Raw genomic sequence first — 21446 nt, forward strand, 5'->3', positions numbered from 1 at the left:
CTCTCTGCCTGCTGCTCTGCCTACTTGTGCTCTCTCTCTCTGTTAAATAAATAAATAAAAATTTTAAAAATTAAAAAAAAATTACAATGTAATCAATCAACGAACATTTTTAAAGTAACTACTATGTGAAGCACTCTATTCCATTGTAATTGGCTGGTATCCTGAGATATGTACTAGTTCCCAGATTGATATTGGGCACTGGAAATACTATGGTTTGAATGTTTGTGCTACTTTGTTTGTTTGTAATGTTTAGTTTTATCAGTTGGTGGAACTACTGCATTTTGGAGAGGAAAGGCTCATGCAACATATCCACTCAGCACAAAATTAAGTGGCCTCTACCCTGGCCTCGGCCACTGCTGGCGCTGAGGTCACGGTCTCGTGGTCCAGGGCACCGCCTTCTGTGGGGGTCAGCAGCCCAGACACTGTTTGCTGAGAATCTGCTCTGTTCTGAGCTACACTTTGGTGACTCATTGTCCCAACCTCACAACCACACCACACATCTGGATAGACAGTTCCTAGAAATGACCGTTTCAGAGAGGTTTATAATGGCTACCAATTCCCAGCAAAACAAAAGGGCGTTTGAGAATTTTTACCAACCCAGAATCATAATAAGCATCCGGAAACAACTTACTCTTTTCCATCAGAAAAACCCAGTTTCTAAATCTAAAACTTAACAAACACATCAATTTTTATGCTTTTTCTGCAAAGCAAAGGAACCACGAGAATTGCGAAACTTAAAAAAAAAAAAAAGAAATCCTTTGGCCAAGAAGCTTTTATTGTTTTGTTTTGTTTTTTTAAGATTTTTATTGATTTATTTGACAGACAGAAATCATAAGTAGGCAGAGAGGCAGGCAGAGAGAGAGAGGAGAAAGCAAGCTCCCCGCTAAGCAGAGAGCCCGATGCGGGGGGCTCGATCTCAGGACCCTGGGATCATGACCTGAGCTGAAGGCAGAGGCTTAACCCACTGAGCCACCCAGGCACCCCAAGAGGCTTTTATTGTAATCAAAAGTAACACATTAATAATAATAAAGACAGATGATAGATAAATAGGTAACACTGACCATGTGGCAGAGGCTGTTTTTAAGCAGATTACATGCATTCATTTATGTCATCCTCACCACAGGTGAGGTGGCCTACCATTCCCTTTTAACAGAGAGTAGAACTGAGAAGCAGAGAAGTTAAATAACGTGCCCAAGGACACAGAGCTAGGAAGTAGCAGTGCTACGACCCAAACTATGTGGTCTGTGCTATTAGGCACAAGTTACTTCATTGCCCCAAGTTCTTAATGCCTTAGCAAGTGCAACAAATGCTAGGGTAGGGGAGTTAGTAGTTTGTGTTTGAAACCCCCTGGCCTGTCGAATTTGCATTTCAAAATCTCTGGCAGAGAGCACAGCTAATCAATGATCAAATAGCATCCACCATGTCTCCATACAGTTCTTGAAGCTGTCCGCTTCTCCCCACCCCCATTGCTACAGCTCTGGTTCAAGCTCCCATCATTTCTCCACTAGATTATTGCAACAACCTCCAAAATTACCTTTCTGTCTCTAGTCCTAATGGGAGAGGAGGAGGAGAGGCCCAAAAGAAAGATAAAAACATGCATACCTAGCCAAAGAATTCACATACACCTGTCCCAGCAACTTCTAGAAATGAGGGCTGGAGACAAAGCAGTTGCAAACTCAGGTCATTCCAAATCTAGAGAAAGTCAAAATCACAGCCACTATGAAGACCAGTAAATCAAACCATGCCATAAAGAACAAGCCGCCTGGATCTGCCTCAGGGACAACTACAGCTGTACACAGGAATCATCTGCTCTCCTCCTCACCTCCCCCAGCCTCTCTGGAGCTTGGGGCTCCTGATCAGAGGAGACTGCCTGGCTCCTTTCACCCTCCCTCCTGCACAGGCCTGGCTGAGATGTGTCCTGGGCAGGGCAGTGAGCAGGAAGGAGACTCCTCACATGACCCAGCTTATTCCACCCTTTCCCCCTTCCCAAAGCAGCACTCTGCAGTAAGAGCACAGCAGGAATGCCGACCGAAGGGGGCCCACGATGGGCAAGAAGGGCTCTGCTCCTCGGCATCTTCGGGGCTACTGCACGCTTGCCTCCCCCGAGTGCCTCCCTGCCCCAGCGTCTCCCAAGGGCCACAGGTAGGTGGACACTGGGGTCAGCGGCCCCTGCCGCAGCTGCCATGTACAGATGGAGGGACAAAGAGAGGAAAATACTCACTTGACTTACTTCGGCTCATGCTTCCTCCTCTGATTTTTAGCATTTGGAAGAATATCAAATGCTTTTGATCCCTCGGATGAGTTCTCAAAGATAGCTCAGAAAGAATTCACAGGCTTCATGAAGCAGGCGAGTCTCCAGTTTTTATTGTTGGAGACTTCATCATGAAAAAAAAAATCTTCTTTCATCTTAGAAATTCTCTCTGCAACAGTGGAGGACTCTTCACAGGCCCGTGGGCAGCTTGGGCTCTGAAATGGGAAAATGAAATTGTACAGATATTAGGAATCTTTCTCACCAGAGATACAGTTTCTCTTTGAGGAGGAGGAAGGGTTCAGAATTCCCTTTTAAGAAATAAAGCAGACAAGGAAGAGTGATTTCGTGATTTTTTTTTTTAATTCTTTCACTATCATCAGCTTACTTCATTAAAGCTCCTCTTTTGGGCCCCAATAATTATTTTTTTCAAAAGCTCTACATCATATTCAAAATGCCTTATACATTTCCACTAGGGTTCTTAAAATTCCATCTCGTGACCACACACTTAGTTTTCTTAAGAAATCTCTCTTTGTGGGCTTGGAACTAGCGACACCAGCATACTTCAAATTTTCACCTTCTTTTTCTTACCAGGAAATAGCACCCAGTGTGTTATGTCTCCATCACTGGACTTTCCCGAAGGGTTTTTCACAAAACAGGAGCGCACAGATGGAGGCATTGTCATCTACTTCCTAATTATCCTTTACATGTTCATGGCCGTGTCTATTGTCTGTGACGAGTACTTCCTACCCTCCCTGGAAATCATCAGTGAAGGTAAGTGGTTGGAAATCTCCCCCATAAGCTTCCGAAATGTGGTGCCACATGCGCATGGTTGTCTTTAAAACAGCTCAGCAACAATTTTGTCCGTCTCAGCTGGTAACAGAGCACGGACTTCTGTGTTGAGGGGTCCTACCTCAAGGAACGGGCCTGTGCGTGGTTTTTCTTGGTAGTTCATGTGCAGCGTGGCATCTTTAAATGAGTACCCAGCACTTATTATTACAATGGGTCTCTCCAGAAACTCTTTGTCTCCTATAATCCTGGCCATTTGTTAGTAAACTGTTCCAAGTTTGCACATTTGTGCCCTTGATGTGTACCCGTAAGATAAGGCCTTCCTAATGCTCATTTTATACTTTAAAAAACCTGCTGTTTTACTCTAAAATTGTTTCAATTTTTTTTTTTTTAAGATAAATGGGTGGTAAACAAATGACATTTTTCATTTCAGCCTTATGCTAGTAAGGAGACTAACTGGTGTTTATGAACCAATAAATAAGTAATAAGTCCTGCATCTTATGTAAAATGACTTCAGGTATCAGATAATTGTAAATTCAGTTATTAAACTTTAAGCTCAGTCAGGTTTCTGAAAATAAGATCTGCCAGGCCAAGCCTCTTTCTTCTGTCCCCTCAGCCATGTATCACACAAGAATTCTGAGCATAGACCTTTCCTTGGAATCCTCGTCCCTTAAATCAGGATGTCAATGATGAGTCATGCCCTGTGCAACAGAAGTGCCAGCAGAAATTTCCAGTCTGTCTCCAGCTTGGTTGGTTTAGTTGACGGAGCATGCTTACCTCAGAGAATGTCAAAGTTAAGGGTTAGGTGTCCAGCTGCATGCTTACAGGATTGTACAGAAATAGCATCCACCCCCAGCACCCCCATCCCCACCCCCACACACACTCTGCTAACATTTCTTCCCAGAGAAAGCTAGAACATTAACTCTCCCTTTTCCCAATGCACCAGCCCCCTGGCTCTGCTGAAATGCTCCTGATTTTCTCTCCTGTTCACTGTACCACTGCAGGCAGTATCCTTAAGACCTACAACAGGACCTGACAAGACCAGAGGCTCTCAACACATATTTGTTTTAAGAAAAAAAAAAATCCATAGAACAGGTCAGTTTAAGTTTGTTATAATTATTATGATTTAACTCAAGTAGGTCTAAATATCATCATTTTTACATTGGCATTCCATTTTATGACGACCTTGATATTTTTCTATAAAACAGATTAAATTACTTTAACATAGTATTTTTACCTAGACTGATAAAATGCAAGGAAAAAAGTAAAATCACCCAGAGATCCCCACAGTCAGCATCTGATGTATTTTCTTTCAGGCTTTTAGGTCTTGATATAAATACAGTTTGAGGTTTTTTTCTTTTCGTCATATTTTATTCCTCACACTTTCCCATATTATTACTGTTCAAAAACATGATTTTTAATGGTAGCATGATTTTGTAAATAATGAAAGTATCTAACACTGGGTTTTATATACAGTAGGTACCCAGTATAAATGTATAGTTTTTAAAATTATTTTCTTTGGACATTTGGAGGTTTGTTTTTTTTTTTAATTTCATGCAATAAAAGCCTGTACTTGTATAAAATCTTTGCAAAGTTCTCTGATCATTTTTTTTAATTTTATTTATTTATTTGACAGATAGAGATCACAAGTAGACAGAGAGGCAGGCAAAGACAGGAGGAAGCAGGCTCCCTGCTGAGCAGAGAGGCCGATGTGGGGCTCGATCCCAGGAACCTGGGAACATGACCTGAGCTGAAGGCAGAGGCTTTAACCCACTGAGCCACCCAGGCGCCCCTCTGATCATTTTCTGATAAAGATACAGAGCTATGTGTATTTTGAGCTTTATTTTATACAATGCCAAAAACACTTCACATAGGGTATGCTAACTTAAAACTCCAGAGTGTGGGATAGCTTCTACTCTAGAAAACCATGAATAATAATATAATAAATGTTTTTGTTAATTGCTTTAAAAATGGAACTTCATTTTATAAAATTTGGATTTATCCTATTCTTTGTGAGGCTGAAAATTTCATGTTTATGGAAATTTGTGGTTTTTGCTTTTTGCTTTTTTGCCCATGTTCTAACAGGAGGGTATTTGTCTTTTTATTATTGATTCCCAAGACTTTTTTTTCATATAAGGATGTTAACACTTTTTCTAATATAATTTTATATCATATGCTTTTCATATTCTGCTGTTTGCTTTTGTATTTTGTGTGTTTCTCACGTGGAAGTTTATATATTTTGAATTTATAAATATTTTCTGATTCTCCTTTTGGTTTTGTTTTTTTTTTTTTAATTTTATTTATTTATTTGACAGACAGAGATCACAAGTAGGCAGAGAGGCAGGCAGAGAGAGAGGAAGGGAAGCAGGCTCCCTGCTGAGCAGAGAGCCCGATGTGGGGCTCGATCCCAAGACCCTGAGATCATGACCTGGGGTGAAGGCAGAGGCTTTAACCCACTGAGCCACCCAGGTGCCCCTCTCCTTTTGGTTTTATACTTCGAAAGACATTTATCCCCAGGTCAGAAAAATTGTCAAATTTTCTTTTACATGTAGTTTCTCTCTCTCTTTTTTTTACATTTATTTCTTTCTTTCACTAAGAATTTTACTATAGGTGCAATGTTATCTTCAGAAAGTTGACCCATTTTCACATACTAAATTCTTACATATAGATGTATGTACATCTGCTTCTATACCTTTTTTTTTTAATTTTTCAATTTATTTATTTTCAGAAAAACAGTATTCATTATTTTTTCACCACACCCAGTGCTCCATGCAATCCGTGCCCTCTATAATACCCACCACCTGGTACCCCAACCTCCCATTCCCCCGCCACTTCAAACCCCTCAGATTGTTTTTCAGAGTCCATAGTCTCTCCGCTTCTATACTCTTAACTGTTGTAATAATCTCCCTTTTGCCAGGACTGAACCTTTAGTTAGAAAATCTAAATAGATCATGCTAATTATATTAAAATAAGAATTTTTTCATTTTTATTTATCTTATTTTTTTAAAGATTTATTTATTTATGGTAGAGAGAGAAAAAGTGTTCAAGCAGGAGAAGAGTAGAGGGAGAAGGAGAGAGAGAACCCCAAGAAGACCCCATACTGAGCTGAGAGCCTGACTCAAGGCTTAATCTCATGACCCTGAGGACCATGACCTGGACGCCTGGACTGCCTAGATGATTCAGTCAGTTAAGCGTGACTCTTGGTTTTGCCTCAGGTCATGATCTCAGGGTGGTGAGATCGCACCCCTCATCAAGCTCTAAGTTCAACACAGAGTCTGCTTAAGTTTCTCTCTACCTCTTCCTCTGCCTCTCACCCCCCTACTCCCGACCCCAGGCTCACACATTGTCTTTCTCTAAAATAATTAAATAAATCTTTAAAAATAAAAACAGAAACTAGGAAATTCTAAATTCAAGGTACTTTGTCCCACCCTGAAAATTTCTCTTCCTGGAAAATAGAAAGTCAAAAAGTGTGGTTGGTTTTTTTTTTTTTTTTTTTCACATTTCTAAACAATGACTTGACTAAAAGAATAAATTCATCAAGAATTTTGTTTATAGAAAAATTGTCTTGGGAGCAGTAAATAAATAAATAACTTTTCTAGGCCTGCAGCAGAAACTGCATTAAAATTTAGATTGCTACTTCAAAATAATCTTCATTAAGTGACTTCACAGACGATTTATAATAATGAGTTCCACCAGGCCACTTGTGGAATTACTCTGAAACATCATCAGCAGACAAGTGAATCACTCTTTGCTCTGAAATATGATAACAGTAGATATTACAAATGTGTAAATTGGTATTCAGTCCAGAACTGGTCCACAATTCCAACATGTGGGAGGTAGGGTAGGGGTGCAGTTCCCCCAACAGAAAGTAATTCTGACACTATCTACCCAAAGATAGCGTCTGATTCCAGAATGCCCCCACACTTGGCCCTCACTGCCTTCAGATGGCGTCTGCAAGCCCAAGTATTACCTATGCTTCTGACTGACTGGCTATTGATTGGGAGTTCCAACAATCCCCTTCTTGGGTTTTGGATACCAGGCATAAGGCTAGGTTCTTACCTATACTTCTGGCCAATGGGCTATCAATCAGAGGTTCCCATGACCTCCTCCTTAGGTTCAATTAATTTGCTAGAGTGACTCACAGAACTCAGAGAAACATTCTACTTACCAGATTACTAGTTTATTGTAAGAGGATATATACTCAGAAACAGCCAGAGGGAAAAGATCATGCAGCAAGGTACAAGGAAGGGGAGCAGAGCTTCTATGTCCTTTCCAGACATGTCACTCCCCCAGCTCTTCAAATCCCATCTTTTTGTTTTTTGCTTAGGGAGGTTCCATCACATAAGCATTGACCACTGACAACTAATTCAGCCTCCAGCCCTTCTCCCTTCTCCTTCCTCTGGAGGCCAGAGGTTGGGACTAAAAGTTCCCATCCTCTAATCACGTGGTTTGCTTCCTTGGCAACCAACAGCCATGCTAGATAGTGTCCAAAATATGCCTCATTAACATAACATAAGGCACCTTTATCACTCTCTACACTTAAGAATTTCCAGGGCTTTTGGGAGCTGGAAGCCAGAAACTATGGATGAAAAAAATATATATATATATTTTTTTTTTCTTTTTTTTTAATACATCACAATATCACAGCCCACTTCCTGGTCTTTACACACATATTCCCCTTATGGCAAAACAATCATGGCAGTCCAAAGATACTGGCCTATTACCAGACTCTCATTGGTAACTACCCAGCCCACTGTGCTGGTCTCGATCACGGATAGCAACACTAGCAAGAGCCTCTCCCTCAGCCCATTCCTCATCACACAGTGTAAGGCCACATGGTGCACAACTAGTGAGCTATTTTTACTACAAGCAATAAAGCTGAATTCACTATTAACCCCAATTTGGCAAAGGGGGTGAAGGTACACCCTATCCCACCAGGCTCTCAGCAATCATAACAGAAGTGTTAAAGACATGGTCACAGTTTCTGGCTTTTCATCCTCCCTGCTTCCAGCCCTTGTAGCTGCAGTCCTGGTCCTGGGACCCCCTGCACCTAGCAGGGGGACAAAACAAACAAAACATAAGTTGTGGCAACGTGCGGAAGAAAGAATTCCAACATCTCCCTTTCCCGCTCTTGCCCAGACCCACCAGAAACCAGGAAGTTATCAAGCAGGGCCACCCCTTCAGGACTCCGCACTTTTAGGGTAAGCACACTCTGGTGATGACTGGTGAGCCAGTCCTCCATACCTCTTTCTTCCCCCGTTTTCGATAACCAGTGTTTCAATCGCCCATTCCAATTCTCCATCAAACTTATCTCTCTGCCCATTGTTGGCTGTTAGAGGTTGCAAAATGTGTTCTTGGCCTGAAGGAACCATGCAATTATCTTCTGCTGCTATTGTTTTATAGTATTTTGAGCATTTGCATCTACTACCAAGGAAGCAACACCCAGTCTGGAAGCGGTAAATACTCCTGTCAGGCAGGACCCATTTGTAGCCCTCGAAGTTTACCAGCATCAATCTCACTTGCCAGCTATGTTCAGGACCTTCCCACCAGGGAATCTGACACATAGCTGTCTCTGTCTCTCTTGTTGGCTGGCTTCAGCCTATCTTTGCACTGCTGCAGACCCTCCTGTCTAGTCATTTCATGGACCCCCAGGCAGCCATCTCAAGGGAGCACACTGGGATATCTACTTATCTATTTCAATCACCCTCCAGACTTAGGGCATTCTTCTTATAGGCTCCTACTTTACGCACCTTTCAAATTTTCATAGTGATTTCCACAGGGTTATGTCTTATGTAGACATATATTTATACCCAGGTTCCTATTGCCTTTCTAATCTGACCATATGGTCAGGCCATTGGGCACTGCCTTGAAAACTACTCTTCTCCATCACTGCCCAATTTATCCACACTTGCACATAAGGTCCTCAGTGAGGGGTCAACCCAAGGGACCCTGGCCCCTTCATCAACCTTTAATTTGATTCATCTGCCTAACTACTGCCTCAAGTGGTTGCTGGTCCATTTTCTCATAGTAACCGCTACATTCCAGTTTTTATAATTTCTCCAGACAAGGTAAATAGAACACATGTGTTTGGGGTCCTTTAATGATGGGTGACCAATAGGGGGTCCCATGGGCCCACCAACCTTAGGTAACACTCATTAAAACCTTTGTTTTAACCCAGTCAATGTCTGCTTTATTCATCCCATTTCCTTTTTTTTTTTTTTTTTTTTTTAAGATTTTATTTGTTTGTCAGAGAGCAAGCACAAGCAGGGGGAGCAGCAGGCAGAACAGGCAGAGGGAGAAGCAATCTCCCTGCTGAGGAGGGAGCCCAATTTGTGACTCGATCCCAGAACCCTGGGATCATGACCCGAGCCGAAGGTAGATGCTTAACTGACTGAGCCACCCAGGCATCCCTATTCATCCCATTTACTAATAATCATCTAAAGACTTCCACCCTGCTGGGACAAGTCCTACCACTTTCTCCTTTCTGATTCCTTTGCTTTTCCCTTTCAATATTTGGTTTATTAATGTATTTCTTAATAACCTTCTAGAAATTTTCATTCACCTTCTTGGAAACAGTCCCTTGGCATTCCCCTTGGCCTCTTCCCATTTTCTTATTAATTAACCTAATGTTTTCATTAGCATCTGTAAGACCCATGCGAGGAAGCTCAGCAGATTTGATATAGATTCCCTATTTTTCCGTTTTGCAACAATAAGGTGATATGGGGTGCTCATGAAGGCTCCCTTAACCACAGCATCTGTCATGACATGGGTAATGGACATATTCAGTGGGTGAATACCCTAATCTTCATAAAGCCAGTCCCACATGGCGTACATACAAAGCATTATCAACAGCTTTATCTGGGATGTCCCACTTGATATTCATAGGGAAAACTGGGCAGTCTGCATTCTCAGGGTAAACAGACCATTCCATGTCTTTTATCCAGTCCTTCTCTCTCTGGAATAACTTCCTATGTGTATGGATCACATATAGCCATCTGTAATTTTTTCACAGTGAGCTAGCTCTATGTCCCATTAACAACCCGAACATGCTCTTTCACTCTGCAGTGTCCAAAACCAGACACAGCCCCCAAACCACCCTTACAATGCCCTTAGGAAAGGTTCCTCAGGAAGCTACTGATACCAATACACAAAACGAAACAGTTCCTTCACACTATACCCTCTGGTTTCAATGGTTTCTCGTTTTTGCTGTTTTTCTCTATTGACCACTTTCTTGGCAACCAGAGGTCTTAAAAGTACTTTCTGATACCCCTGTGTAATTCTCCCCTTCCTGGGAGGCTCTGAGGCTAGTAGCCTATGCTCAGACTCACTGAAATCGGAGCTTGATTTAGCATCAAGATCTGGTCAGGCATCCTCTTTTAGTTTAGCTATTACAGATAACAATAACTAAAGGGTAGAATATTTTGCCTTTTCTCATACTTCACATTTCCTTATATATTAAGTGAATCAACCACAGGAGTTGGATCCATCTCTAAATTCCTGGTAACTTATCTTTAGTTAACTTTTACTCTTAGTAACTGACCACAGCACAGCTGCGGCTCCATACCGTGGGTGACCACATAGCCACCCAGAAATCAAAGGTTCCTCATTCCCTGTCCTTTCACCTTTTCTCTTTCCAAACCAAATGCTTCTGTGAGCCAGGGTCATTCTAGCAAACCCCACTTCACTGACGCCAAACTAAATAGGTTCTGAACCCAATTCCAATGTATATGCATGGGGGTGGGGGAGGGTTCCCACACCAGCAAAAGCAATGCTCAGACACTAGCACGGTGTCCAAGATATCAATTCAATTCTGACAGTATTTGCCTGGAAATAGCATCAAATTTCATGGGTTAAGGGCTCAAGCCTACAAGACTTCTCTCCCACCCCCCAACTCAGATGCCATTGCAAACTTGTGCTTCTGAAAACTAGCTATAGATTGGGGATTCCAACTGACCCCTCCCTGGGTTTCAGACACCAGTCATAAGCCCAGGTTGTTACCCCTACTTCTGGCCAACAGGCTATCTATCACAGATTCCCACAACTTCCTTCTTGGGTTCAATTAATTTGCTAGAGTGGCTCACAGAACACAGAAACATTTTACTTACTAGATTACTGGTTTATGAAAAATAATATACATATATAACTATATATAAAATAAATATAAATATAATAAATACATTATGTATAATTATATATTTGTTATATACTTGTATTATAAAATGACATAATAGCCAGATGGAAGAGATACATGGGGCAAGGTATAAGGAAAGGGCATGGAGTTTCCACCCTCCTTGAACCTCCACATGTTCACCAACCTGGGAGCTCTCCAGAAAACTTCTTTTGAGTTTTATGGAAGCTTCATTAAATAGGCATGATTGAATAAATAATTAACCATTGACACTGGATCCAGCTTCCAGTCCCTCTCCTTCCTAGAGGTCAGAGGTGGGACTGAAAGTTCTAACCCTCTAATTACAGTGTTGCCTCTTAGGTGGAGCCCACAAGTCACCTTGTTAACATAATGAAAGATGCCTTCATCGCTCTCAATACTTAGGAAATTCCAAGGGTTTGGGGAGCCTGAGTCAGTAACTATGGCTCAAGACCAAATATATATAAAAAATACATTTTGTTCATATATTTTCATCTGAATGACCAAATATATATTTCTTATAGATCACAATATCGCATGTATGAGTGATGGATGCCCACACTGCTGCTAAATCTTCTTCAGCTGCTAGGAATTGACCCTGGTCTTGAGTACTGAAAATACCTGGCAACAAAATGAGATAGAAATAGTGCTGGCTAGATTCATTTTTTAAGTGCCTATAGATTAATTCTGTCATTTCTCTGTTCAAGGTCTAGCATACTCTCATCCAAATTAGGACATCAGCAATAAAAAACAATTTCCCTGAAATTTGCTTACAGACACAGAAACTGGCTTCAGAGAAGTCTGCAAATGCTTTATATTTCCCCAAGTTCTTTGATGAGCACTGAGTTGTAATAATTCCACCCATTTTGTCAACTAATAAGGATTAATATAATCCTGAAAACAGTTTACTGAAGCATTCCACAGTGTGATGGAGGGGTTTTATTTATATATTTATTTTTTAGCTATTTATCATAAAACAATTATAGAAGACCAAGCATGGTTCTAAACTAAACAGAGATAGTTTCATTTAGTCTTCACAAAAACCCTACCAAATCAGGACTATAGATTGGTTTTACTGATGAGAAAACTGAGGCTCAGATGATAACTAATTACTTAAGATTATACAGCCTGGGGGCACCAGGGTGGCTCAGTCGGTTAAGTGTCAGACTCTTGGTTTCAGGTCAGGTCACGATTTCATGAGTTGTGGGATTGAACCACAAGTCAGGGTCCTCAATTAGCGGGCAGGGGGATCTGCTTGAAAGATTCTCTCCCTCTGCCCTCCCCCCCCCCACCCCCACCCCCAACCCCACCAGTGCTCTCTCTCTAAATCATTAAAAAAAAAAAAAAAAAACTACACAGCTTGGACCCTGCAGAGACTGTTCTCTCTAATGCCAAAATCCAAGAATGTTCTCAATTTTACACATTCTTGTTTAAGGTTAACTGCCATAATATGGTTATTTCGGAAGTAGCATTCTATGTAAACAGTCTTAAGTGGCATTTTCCTCCCAAAGGAATGGAATTTTGACCAAAACAAAAAATACATCAAATACCCATTGTTACAATGGAGGAACTATAGTACAAAATAAAGAGAATCTGCTGAATTGCTTAAATAAAAAATCACACTCTAGCTGTCCAGAGCATTTTACCTTAGAGATAAGATCTGGTTTCTGAATTGAGAAATAGGATGAGGATTCAGGGAAGGGGTTAAAAGGTGTCATCAGAGGTGGAATATTATCTGAGATCAAAGAAGCTAGAGGCAACGGGGTAAAGAACATACTTAAGGGAGCTCCCTCATCCCTGCCAGCCGTGCTCCTCTAGACCCTAGACCCATAAGTGGTGGACACACTGAGGTGTGTGGGTGACAGAAAAATGGAGACAGAGACAGCTCATAGAGCTGTGTGTCACGTACAGGAGGTAATATAACTAAACTGCTTACACAAAAACCTAGAACATAGTAAACATTCACAAGTTATTCATTATTACATAAGAATAGACTACAAAGACTATAATCCTTTACTCAGCAAAGATGGAAGTGCAGAAGGTGAGTGATCGAAGTCAATATGAATATATTTGGGGCAAACACCAAATCTAGGGAGCATCTGCTAGAGCCTGAACACCAAGTTCAAGGCAAATAAAAGCAAGTACTACCTTCACAAGCTAGGAGGTAAATTTATGAAATCCACTCTTTGATCTAATAATCCATGCGGCAACTTATAAATGATACTTCTTTGGGATATTCTGTTTAGGGTTCCTTTTACTTCTTTTACATTAAAATTCGTATGATTTTATTCTATCTCTAGCAATCTTTCCTTGTTTAAAAAATGATATCTTTAAAGTATATTTAATTTAAATATAAATTAATATTTCATATATGATATAAATTAAAAATACAAACCATATTAACTGTTAGCCCAAAGAGGACTACTATCTCTCATCTCTATAAGCAGTCCAATTTTAGAAACAACAAAAGTTCAGTATAAAGCCAAAATAAATCCTTTTTATGTGCCCTTTAGATAGGTAATGGGGACTTATTTAACCACAGTTTAAAGCAGATTTCTTTACCTTTTTCCAAGCTAACTACACAGAAAACTGAGAATGCTTTATGACTGGTCACTTGATACAGCCCAAAGACTACCGTAAGCTCGCTAAGACACTTTTCTTTTTAAATGTTACACTAATATACTACTCAGAAACGCTAATCCCTCCATTGTGCTGATCCTTTGAGGTATAACATGTCTTAAGTGAAAATTATCTTACTAAGGTGTTGGGGAAACGTACTTAAATAAAATATTTAATTTTGTATTAAAAACTTATTTTGTTCATTTTGCTTTGAACTAATGTTTGCCCATGTTCAATTTCAATGTTATGTCTCAGAAAGAGTAAGAAAGAAATGCAAGTTTTAAATCCACATAGAATTGGTTCTAACTTGATAAAATTGAAAGGGAGTTTAATAATTCCATGAGTGTGGCATTTGGATAGCCTACAGTTTCATGGGATTGTTGGATTCTTAATCCTCATGAAATTTACAGAGGCAAAGCCTTCCCAAAGAACAGAGAGTCTAAGAATAGTGCTTCCTCCCTGACTCAAGGGCACTCATCCTTCTCTCAAGAGCATTTCCATCCTCTTTTTCTTTTCCCTCTGACCTAAGTTGTGGTTCCCCTGGATTTGCATCTAAATCTACCCCAGGTGTATGGATCTAGATAAGTACCCAGTCATCTGGGTATTACCTGAGTAGTCTGCAATAGCAGAAACATACAGTAACAAAAACAACAACAAAAATAAAGCTATGCATTCATATCTTCACTTTACCTACATGGATAACGAAAGAGTAGCTTCTTGGGAGTAAAAAAGAGCTAGGTGCCTATCCCATCTCTCCAATTACTATCTATGTGACCGTGGGCAAGTTATGGAGCCAAAACTGAGGTAACTGTGAGGTTATGTCTTATGCATGTGTTATATGATAAGCTTAGGAAAGTTGGAAATTAATTATAATATTATAGGCCTCAGACTGGGGGTTTGTGGGAGTCCTCTTAAGTGGAATTACCTTCAAAGCATTATATTATATTATATTATATTATATTATATTATATTATATTATATATTGCATATAAATTACATATTATACAGGGTTTCAAAATTTATGGGTAACTATAAAGAACTCAAAATGCTTGTATTTATTGTTAAAAAATCACAGAATATATATATATGTACACATATATACGTAGCGCATTGAGAAGCTAGACATTTATTCCAAAAATCTAAAGTTTTACTCAAAATTTTTCTAAAAATACATTTGAAATTAATGTCAGAAGCAGTTTTGCAAATCACAAAAAAATATATCAGCTTGTTGTCACACTTCATATTGGACCCAAAATAAAACTAGACAGGATGACTACCATCCCAATCACTAGATTTGGGTATGAATGACCTTTGATTGGTTCCAAAACTCTAATCTATTCACAAAGCATAAAAATTTGCTATCACTGGGGACCTTCTAAAATTGAGCCAGAGGGTACCAAATTACACACACATATATATATAGCTTATGCTTATAACTCTTATCAAGACATGAATCATGAGGGGGTGCCTGGGTGGCTCAGTGGGTTAAAGCTTCTGACTTTGACTCAGGTCATGATCTCAGGGTCCTGGGATCAAGCCCCGCATCAGGCTCTCTGCTCGGCAGGAAGCCTGCTTCCTTCTCTCTCTCTGCCTGCCCCTCTGCCTACTTGTAATCTCTGTCAAATAAATAAATAAAATCTTTAAAAAATATATGCATCATGAAAACAGCTGTAAATATCTTAAAATTATAGCAGTGGTTAAAACACAATGCAAACATGTGACTCTTCCCCTTCTATATTTCCACTCTATCTCCTAAATTTTCAATAATGTAGGGGTTTTTTATTAAAAGAAATTTATTTAACAATAAAAAGTGGTATAGAGTCTAAAAGAATAGAATCCATATTCTACGTTTTGATAAAAATGATAAAATTAGAAGATACCTCAAAGATCATGTCATCCAATGCTCCATTGTACAGACAGCAAAACACAAGTCTTATCTGAATGACTTGTCTGAAGTCTCATATTAGGGCAGGGCCAGAATACAGATCTTCATTCTAGTTTAAAACTTTTCCTACTGAATTATATTTCCAGAAGAGAGTTTTCAAAAACTGTTATAAGCTTTTTAACATGGCACCAGAGAAGACAATATGCTTAAGAGAAAGTCTGATGAGTTTTGGTCTAAGTCGTGGTACCCATGGACCACAGTTCATTATCATAAATAAAGGTGCACTTTATTTAAACAATGTAATGATATCTAAACCTATAAAGAAAACTCACCTTGAACAATCTTCCTATATCCTGAAGGAAATGTGATTATTCCTTTAAAGTAATAAAGAGGAAAAAAGTAATAGCTCTAGGGGAGAAAAAACCAGAACAATTTATCTTCAATAATAAACTATAGCAGAGAGAAATGCTACCCAAAGGTCAGTGAAGACAAAGTCAGTCTATTCTAAAGTTCAAAAGTATAAACCATTTTACAAAATATTCTTAGAACCTTAAGATATAACTTGTTAAAATATCTTTGAAGCTTTATATATCCATCTTTACAGAATCTTTCCTTTCATAACTCAATTAGAGTCCAGTGAATAGCAACCAGCTTTATTGTTACTGTCTTTTGATAGTGGAAGTGTTCAGAAGAGTTACTTATTTTTCCACCTTGCAACAAACAACTCAATAGATCACCTTTTCCTCCTGAGACTGAATTTTTCTAACGAAGCATTCTTCAGCTAGTGTTAAGCGGCTGAAGATTCTTCTGGTCATTCACTCTTCAGGTGTACTGAGTTTGGACATCTAGTTCAAAATAATGCATCTTTCTTTTTCAACTTCATCCACATATTATCAGGCCCTGATTTTATTAGAGAACTCATGATAATCCAATATCCAGTATCACTCAATTGATACATCTTCTGGAATATTCTGGAAAACTTCCTAAGTACCCCTGAGTCCTAGTAACTATTATTTCCCCTAGGAAAGACTAGAATGGAGACAGTAATACACCCATGCCAAGAATCACGGAAGAAAATAACTCAGTTACCCATCATGTTATAATTGGCTTGTCTGAGTGCCATTTTTATACTAGGTTTCTGTGATAAAACAGACATAGCATTGGATTTAGAAACAATAGATTCAGGGTGTATGCCCAAACTCCTCACACTGAAGATCCTCACTATCCATGTAACTGAGGTCCCTGGACCTGTGTCTTCATCTGTAAAAAAGAAATACCAGTACTCATATCTGAGGATAACTGAGATGATTAAATTATGTACATGAAAGTGAATTGTATACCATGAATGTAAGATAACATTTACTTCACTCCTAAAATGAAAAAAACTTAACACAGAGCAATATGCCTTATCATGTCCTATTTTAAATTTTATGGCCAATTGGTCTTACTACAGATCACAGGGATGAATAGATGGATAGATTGATCAGTTGATGGATAGGTAGATACTCTAAACAGCAAAAGAAATGTTATGAAATCTGTTCCACGAAACATTACTTCACTCCCTTCATTCATCACTGCAACATGTTCATCAAGCAACATGACCAAAGGCAAATAGTGAGGAATCATTCCAGCTCTTCTAAGAGGTCTTTTCACAAAATGGCTCAGCCTCCAGTTAGTCTCTCAGACCAAATATACCCCATGAGAGAAATGATGACCAGGGCTGGTTTATCACTGACAGGCAGTATGTGGATGACTTTCCAAGCACTTCCTGTATCTTTCAAAATAAAAGCCAAAATCCTTGCTAAGATTTACAAGTCTTGCCTGATCTAGCCACTTACATTATCTCCTACTGCTATCCCTTTACACTCTTTATTCCATACATGCCAGCCTTTTTCTGTTTTTTCAACACACAGGCTAGCCTCTAGCATCCAATCTTTACACTCACTCCTGCCTTGAGCACTCTTAGCCCAGGTACAGGCACACCTCAGATGGTGGAGGTTTGGTTCCAGACCACCACAACAGAGCAAATACTACAATAAATTAGTGAGTGAAATCAGTATTTTGGTTTCCCCCATGCATATAAAAAAGTTATGTTTACATTAAGTGTGCAGCAGCATTATGACTAAAATGTTCATACCTTCATTTTAAAATGCTTTGTTAAAAAAAAGCTAACCATCATCTGAGCTTTCAGAGCATCATCTTTTTGCTGGTAGAAGGTCCTGCCTCAGTGTTGATGGCTGCTGACTGATTGGGATGGTGGTTGCTGAATGCTGGGGTGGCTGTGGCAATTTCATAAAATAAGACAATGACTTTAGCCACAATGATGGACTCTTTCTTTCATGACCAACTTCTCTGTAGCATGCAATGCTATTTGATAGCAGTTTACCCACACTAGAACCTCTTTCAAAATTGGAGTCCATACTCTCAAACCCTGCTGTTTCTTTATCAACCAAGTGTATGTAATATTCTAAATCCTCTGTTGTCGTTTAACCGTCTTCAGAGCATCTTCACAGGGAGTAGATGCCATCTCAAGAAACCACTTTCTTTCCTCATCCATAAGAACTCCTCATCCATCAGAGTCTTGTCATGAGATTGCCACAATTCAATCGCATCTTCAGGCTCCACTTCTCGTTCTAGTTCTCTTGCTATTCTTACCACATGTGCAGTTACTTCTTCCACTGAAGAAATCATCAAAGTCATCCACAAGGGTTGGAATCAACTTCTTCCAAATTCCTGTTCTGTTGATATTTTGATCTCGTCCCATGAATCATGAATGTTCTCAATGGCATCTAGAATGGTGAATCCTTTCCAGGTTTTCAATTAACTTTCCTGAAATCCATCAGAGGAATCATTATCTATGGCAGCTATAGTCTTAAAAAATGTATTTCTTAAATAATAAGACTTGAGAGTTGAAATTACTTCCTGATCCATGGGCTGCAGAACAGATGCTGTGTTAGCATGAAAACAACAGTCATCTTGTACATCTCCATCAGAGCTCTTGAGTGACCAGGTGCATTGTCAATGAGCAGTTGTATTTTGAAAGGAATCTTTTCTTCTGAGCAGCAGGTCTTAACAGTGGGCATAAAATATTCAGTAAACTGTGAACACAGGCCAAGTAGATTTAGCATCATTCTTAAGGGCCCTAGGATTTTCAGAATGGTCAATGAGCATTGGCTTCAACTTCAAGTCACCATCTGCATGAGCTCTTAACAAAAGTCAACCTGTTCTTGAAGCCTTGAAGCCAGGCTTTGACTTCTCCTCTCTAGTTATGAAGAAAGTCTTAGATGGCATCTTCCTCCAACAGAACAGTTTTGTCTACACTGGAAATCTGTTTAGTGTAGCCACCTTCATTAATTAGCTCAATCTTCGGGATACCTTGTTGCAGCTTCCACATCAGTATGTGCTGCTTCACCTTGCACTTTTATGTCATGGAGATGGCTTTTCCTTAAATCACATGAACCACCTCTGGTAGCCTCAAACTCTTCTACAGCTTCCTCATCTCTCTCAGCCTTCATAGAATTAAGGAGAGTTGGCGCTTTGTGGATTAGGTTTTGACTTAAGGGAATGTAGCGTCTGGTTCGATCTTCTAGCCAGACTATTGAAATTTCCTCCATATCAGCATTTAGACGGTTTTCACATTCTTACCTTCTGTGTGTTCACTAGAGTAGCACTTGTAATTTCCTTCAAGAACTTTCCTTTGCATTTGCAACTTGGCTAGCTATTTGACCACAAGAGGCCTGCCTTTTGGCATATCCCTGCTTTCAACATGCTTTTCTCACTAAGCTTAATCATTTCCAGCTTTTGATTTCAAGTGAGAGATGCGCAACTCTTCCTTTCACTTGAACATTTGAAGGCCATGGTAGGTTTTTTCACTGGCCTAATTTCAATATTTTTGTGTCTCTGGGACTAGGGAGGCCTGAGGAGAGGGCGAGAAATAGCAGAATAGCCAGTTGGTAGAGCAGTCTGAACACATACAATATTTATCAGCTAAATTCACTGTCTTGTATGAGTGAAGTTGAGTATGGCAACCCCAAACAATTCCAGTAATAACATCAAAAATCTAACACAACACATATTTCACTTGTGTTTCTTTACACTAGAATGAAAGTTCCACAAGAGCAGAAACTTTTGTCTATTTTTTTCTGTCCTATTCCTAGCACTTAAAAAAGCATCTGGCATAGTAGGTACTCAGAAAGTGTAACAAATTAAGTGAACAATAGCCAGGTGTTCAGTTATCAATGGCTGCTTAACCAATCACCCCAAAACTAGTGGCTTAAAACAACAATTACCTCTCACAGCTTTGAGGGTTTACTGGGCTCAGCTGGCAGTACCAGCTTGAGGTCGCTCATGCAATGACAGAAGGCTGGAATTATCTTAAACCTTCCTCCCTTTCACATGTCTGGTGTCTGAGATGGGGAAATTCAAATTTTGTGGGCTGAAATAGTTAAGGGTACGTCAGGCATCTCTGCTTCTGTATGGTTTCTTCATGAGGCATCTCCAGTACAGAAGTTCCGTGGAAGTCGGAGTTTTATGTGGTGGCTCGGGGCCCTAAAGTAAAGGTCCCTAGAGAGAATCATGATAAAGTTTTGTCACCTTTTATGTCCCAGCCTCAGAGATATTATGGCCCTGCCATGTTCTGTTACTCAAAGCAGTTACAGGACATATAAACTCTACCTTTTTTTGGTTGGGGGGAGGGCAGGAAATGGAAAGGTTCTCAAAATTCACAGATGCAAATATTGCAGCCATCTTTGTAAAATACAATCTGCCACACCAAGAATAAAAAAGCATGCTATTTCTATGGGCTACTTTCTAGTGTACCAGCAAAGCCCAGTTGGGCATTTCTGATGCAACCTGTTTTGGCCTCCCTAAAGCAAGTTTTCAACATGGCTTTCTCTTTTCCTTCCAACAGTAGATCCCTTAACTCTAAAATTGAAAGAGCCAAAAGTTTCTTAAGACTCTCATCCCAGGGCTGCTAGGGGGACAGGGGACGGGAGAGGGTGGTGGGGATATGGACATTGGGGAGGGTATGTGCTATGATGAGTGCTGTGAAATGTGTACCCCTGGGGATAAAAATACATTAAATGTTTAAAAAATTAATTAATTAATTAATTTTTAAAAAAAGACTCTCATCCCAGCAATCACCAAAGATAAGGAATTTCCACACTTGTTAAGTCTGAGGGATATACACAAACTATTTGAATAGTAGTGTTTTCTCATATTTCCTACTCTAGAGCCGTCTTAATGGTTTTATGTCTTGAATCAATAGATTCTAATTATACAATAGTAAATCTTTTTGGTTCCTAGTTAACCAGTTTCCTCTCATTTGTAATGACAAGGTTGAAATTGCCAATTTGTGAATAAGCTCCTTAATTCAGGTTCACTTGCAGATCTTAAAAACGACCAATATTTACTTCTTCCTCCTGTTTCAAATTGGATTAAGACTCCTGAAATACTTTACTTTCCCAACACCTATTGGAGCACTGTTGACAGTGTTATTTTAAAGAATTTATGCTGTCACTATACACCTACAAGCCATACAGCTAGAAAAGAATCTTTTCTGGGTCCTAAAAAACCCTGTATCTTGGCATTCACAATACCAAGTCTCAGCATAGCTCCACAAGCCCCTGGTCTTCTCTCCCTTCCTACAGAACCATTAAGTAATGAATTCACAGATAAAGTAAGGCACTGGATTCCTCTTTTTTAACCTATTTTATTTTTCCAGTTTAAGTCACTGTCAGTGCTTTTCTATGAAGCTATAG

At 39.6% G+C, this 21446-nt stretch overlaps 1 protein-coding gene and 2 long non-coding RNA genes across 3 annotated transcripts in view; 1 reads left to right on the top strand and 2 right to left on the bottom strand.

The window, feature by feature from the left end:
* Positions 1-2888, bottom strand: LOC116591034. The gene is made up of 3 exons (XR_004285814.1): positions 2222-2888; positions 1603-1692; positions 1-39 (listed from the first exon to the last, which is right to left on the bottom strand). It is a non-coding gene; the product is annotated as an uncharacterized LOC116591034 (long non-coding RNA).
* The window catches only part of SLC24A5 (solute carrier family 24 member 5), a 27363-nt gene continuing 7885 nt past the window's right edge, over positions 1969-21446 (top strand). The window contains exons 1-2 of the mRNA XM_032343632.1: positions 1969-2142; positions 2843-3022. Coding sequence (XP_032199523.1) covers positions 2022-2142; positions 2843-3022 — 301 coding nt within the window. The 5' untranslated portion in view covers positions 1969-2021. The remainder of the gene's footprint in view (positions 2143-2842; positions 3023-21446) is intronic.
* Positions 18668-21446, bottom strand: part of LOC116591035 — a 3118-nt gene continuing 339 nt past the window's right edge. Inside the window, exons 2-3 of the long non-coding RNA XR_004285815.1 lie at positions 19984-20250; positions 18668-19603 (exon numbers count right to left, since the gene is read on the bottom strand). This is a non-coding gene — a long non-coding RNA (uncharacterized LOC116591035). The remainder of the gene's footprint in view (positions 19604-19983; positions 20251-21446) is intronic.

This window comes from Mustela erminea, chromosome 5 (genome assembly GCF_009829155.1).
Source record: "Mustela erminea isolate mMusErm1 chromosome 5, mMusErm1.Pri, whole genome shotgun sequence".
Lineage (NCBI taxonomy): Eukaryota > Metazoa > Chordata > Mammalia > Carnivora > Mustelidae > Mustela > Mustela erminea.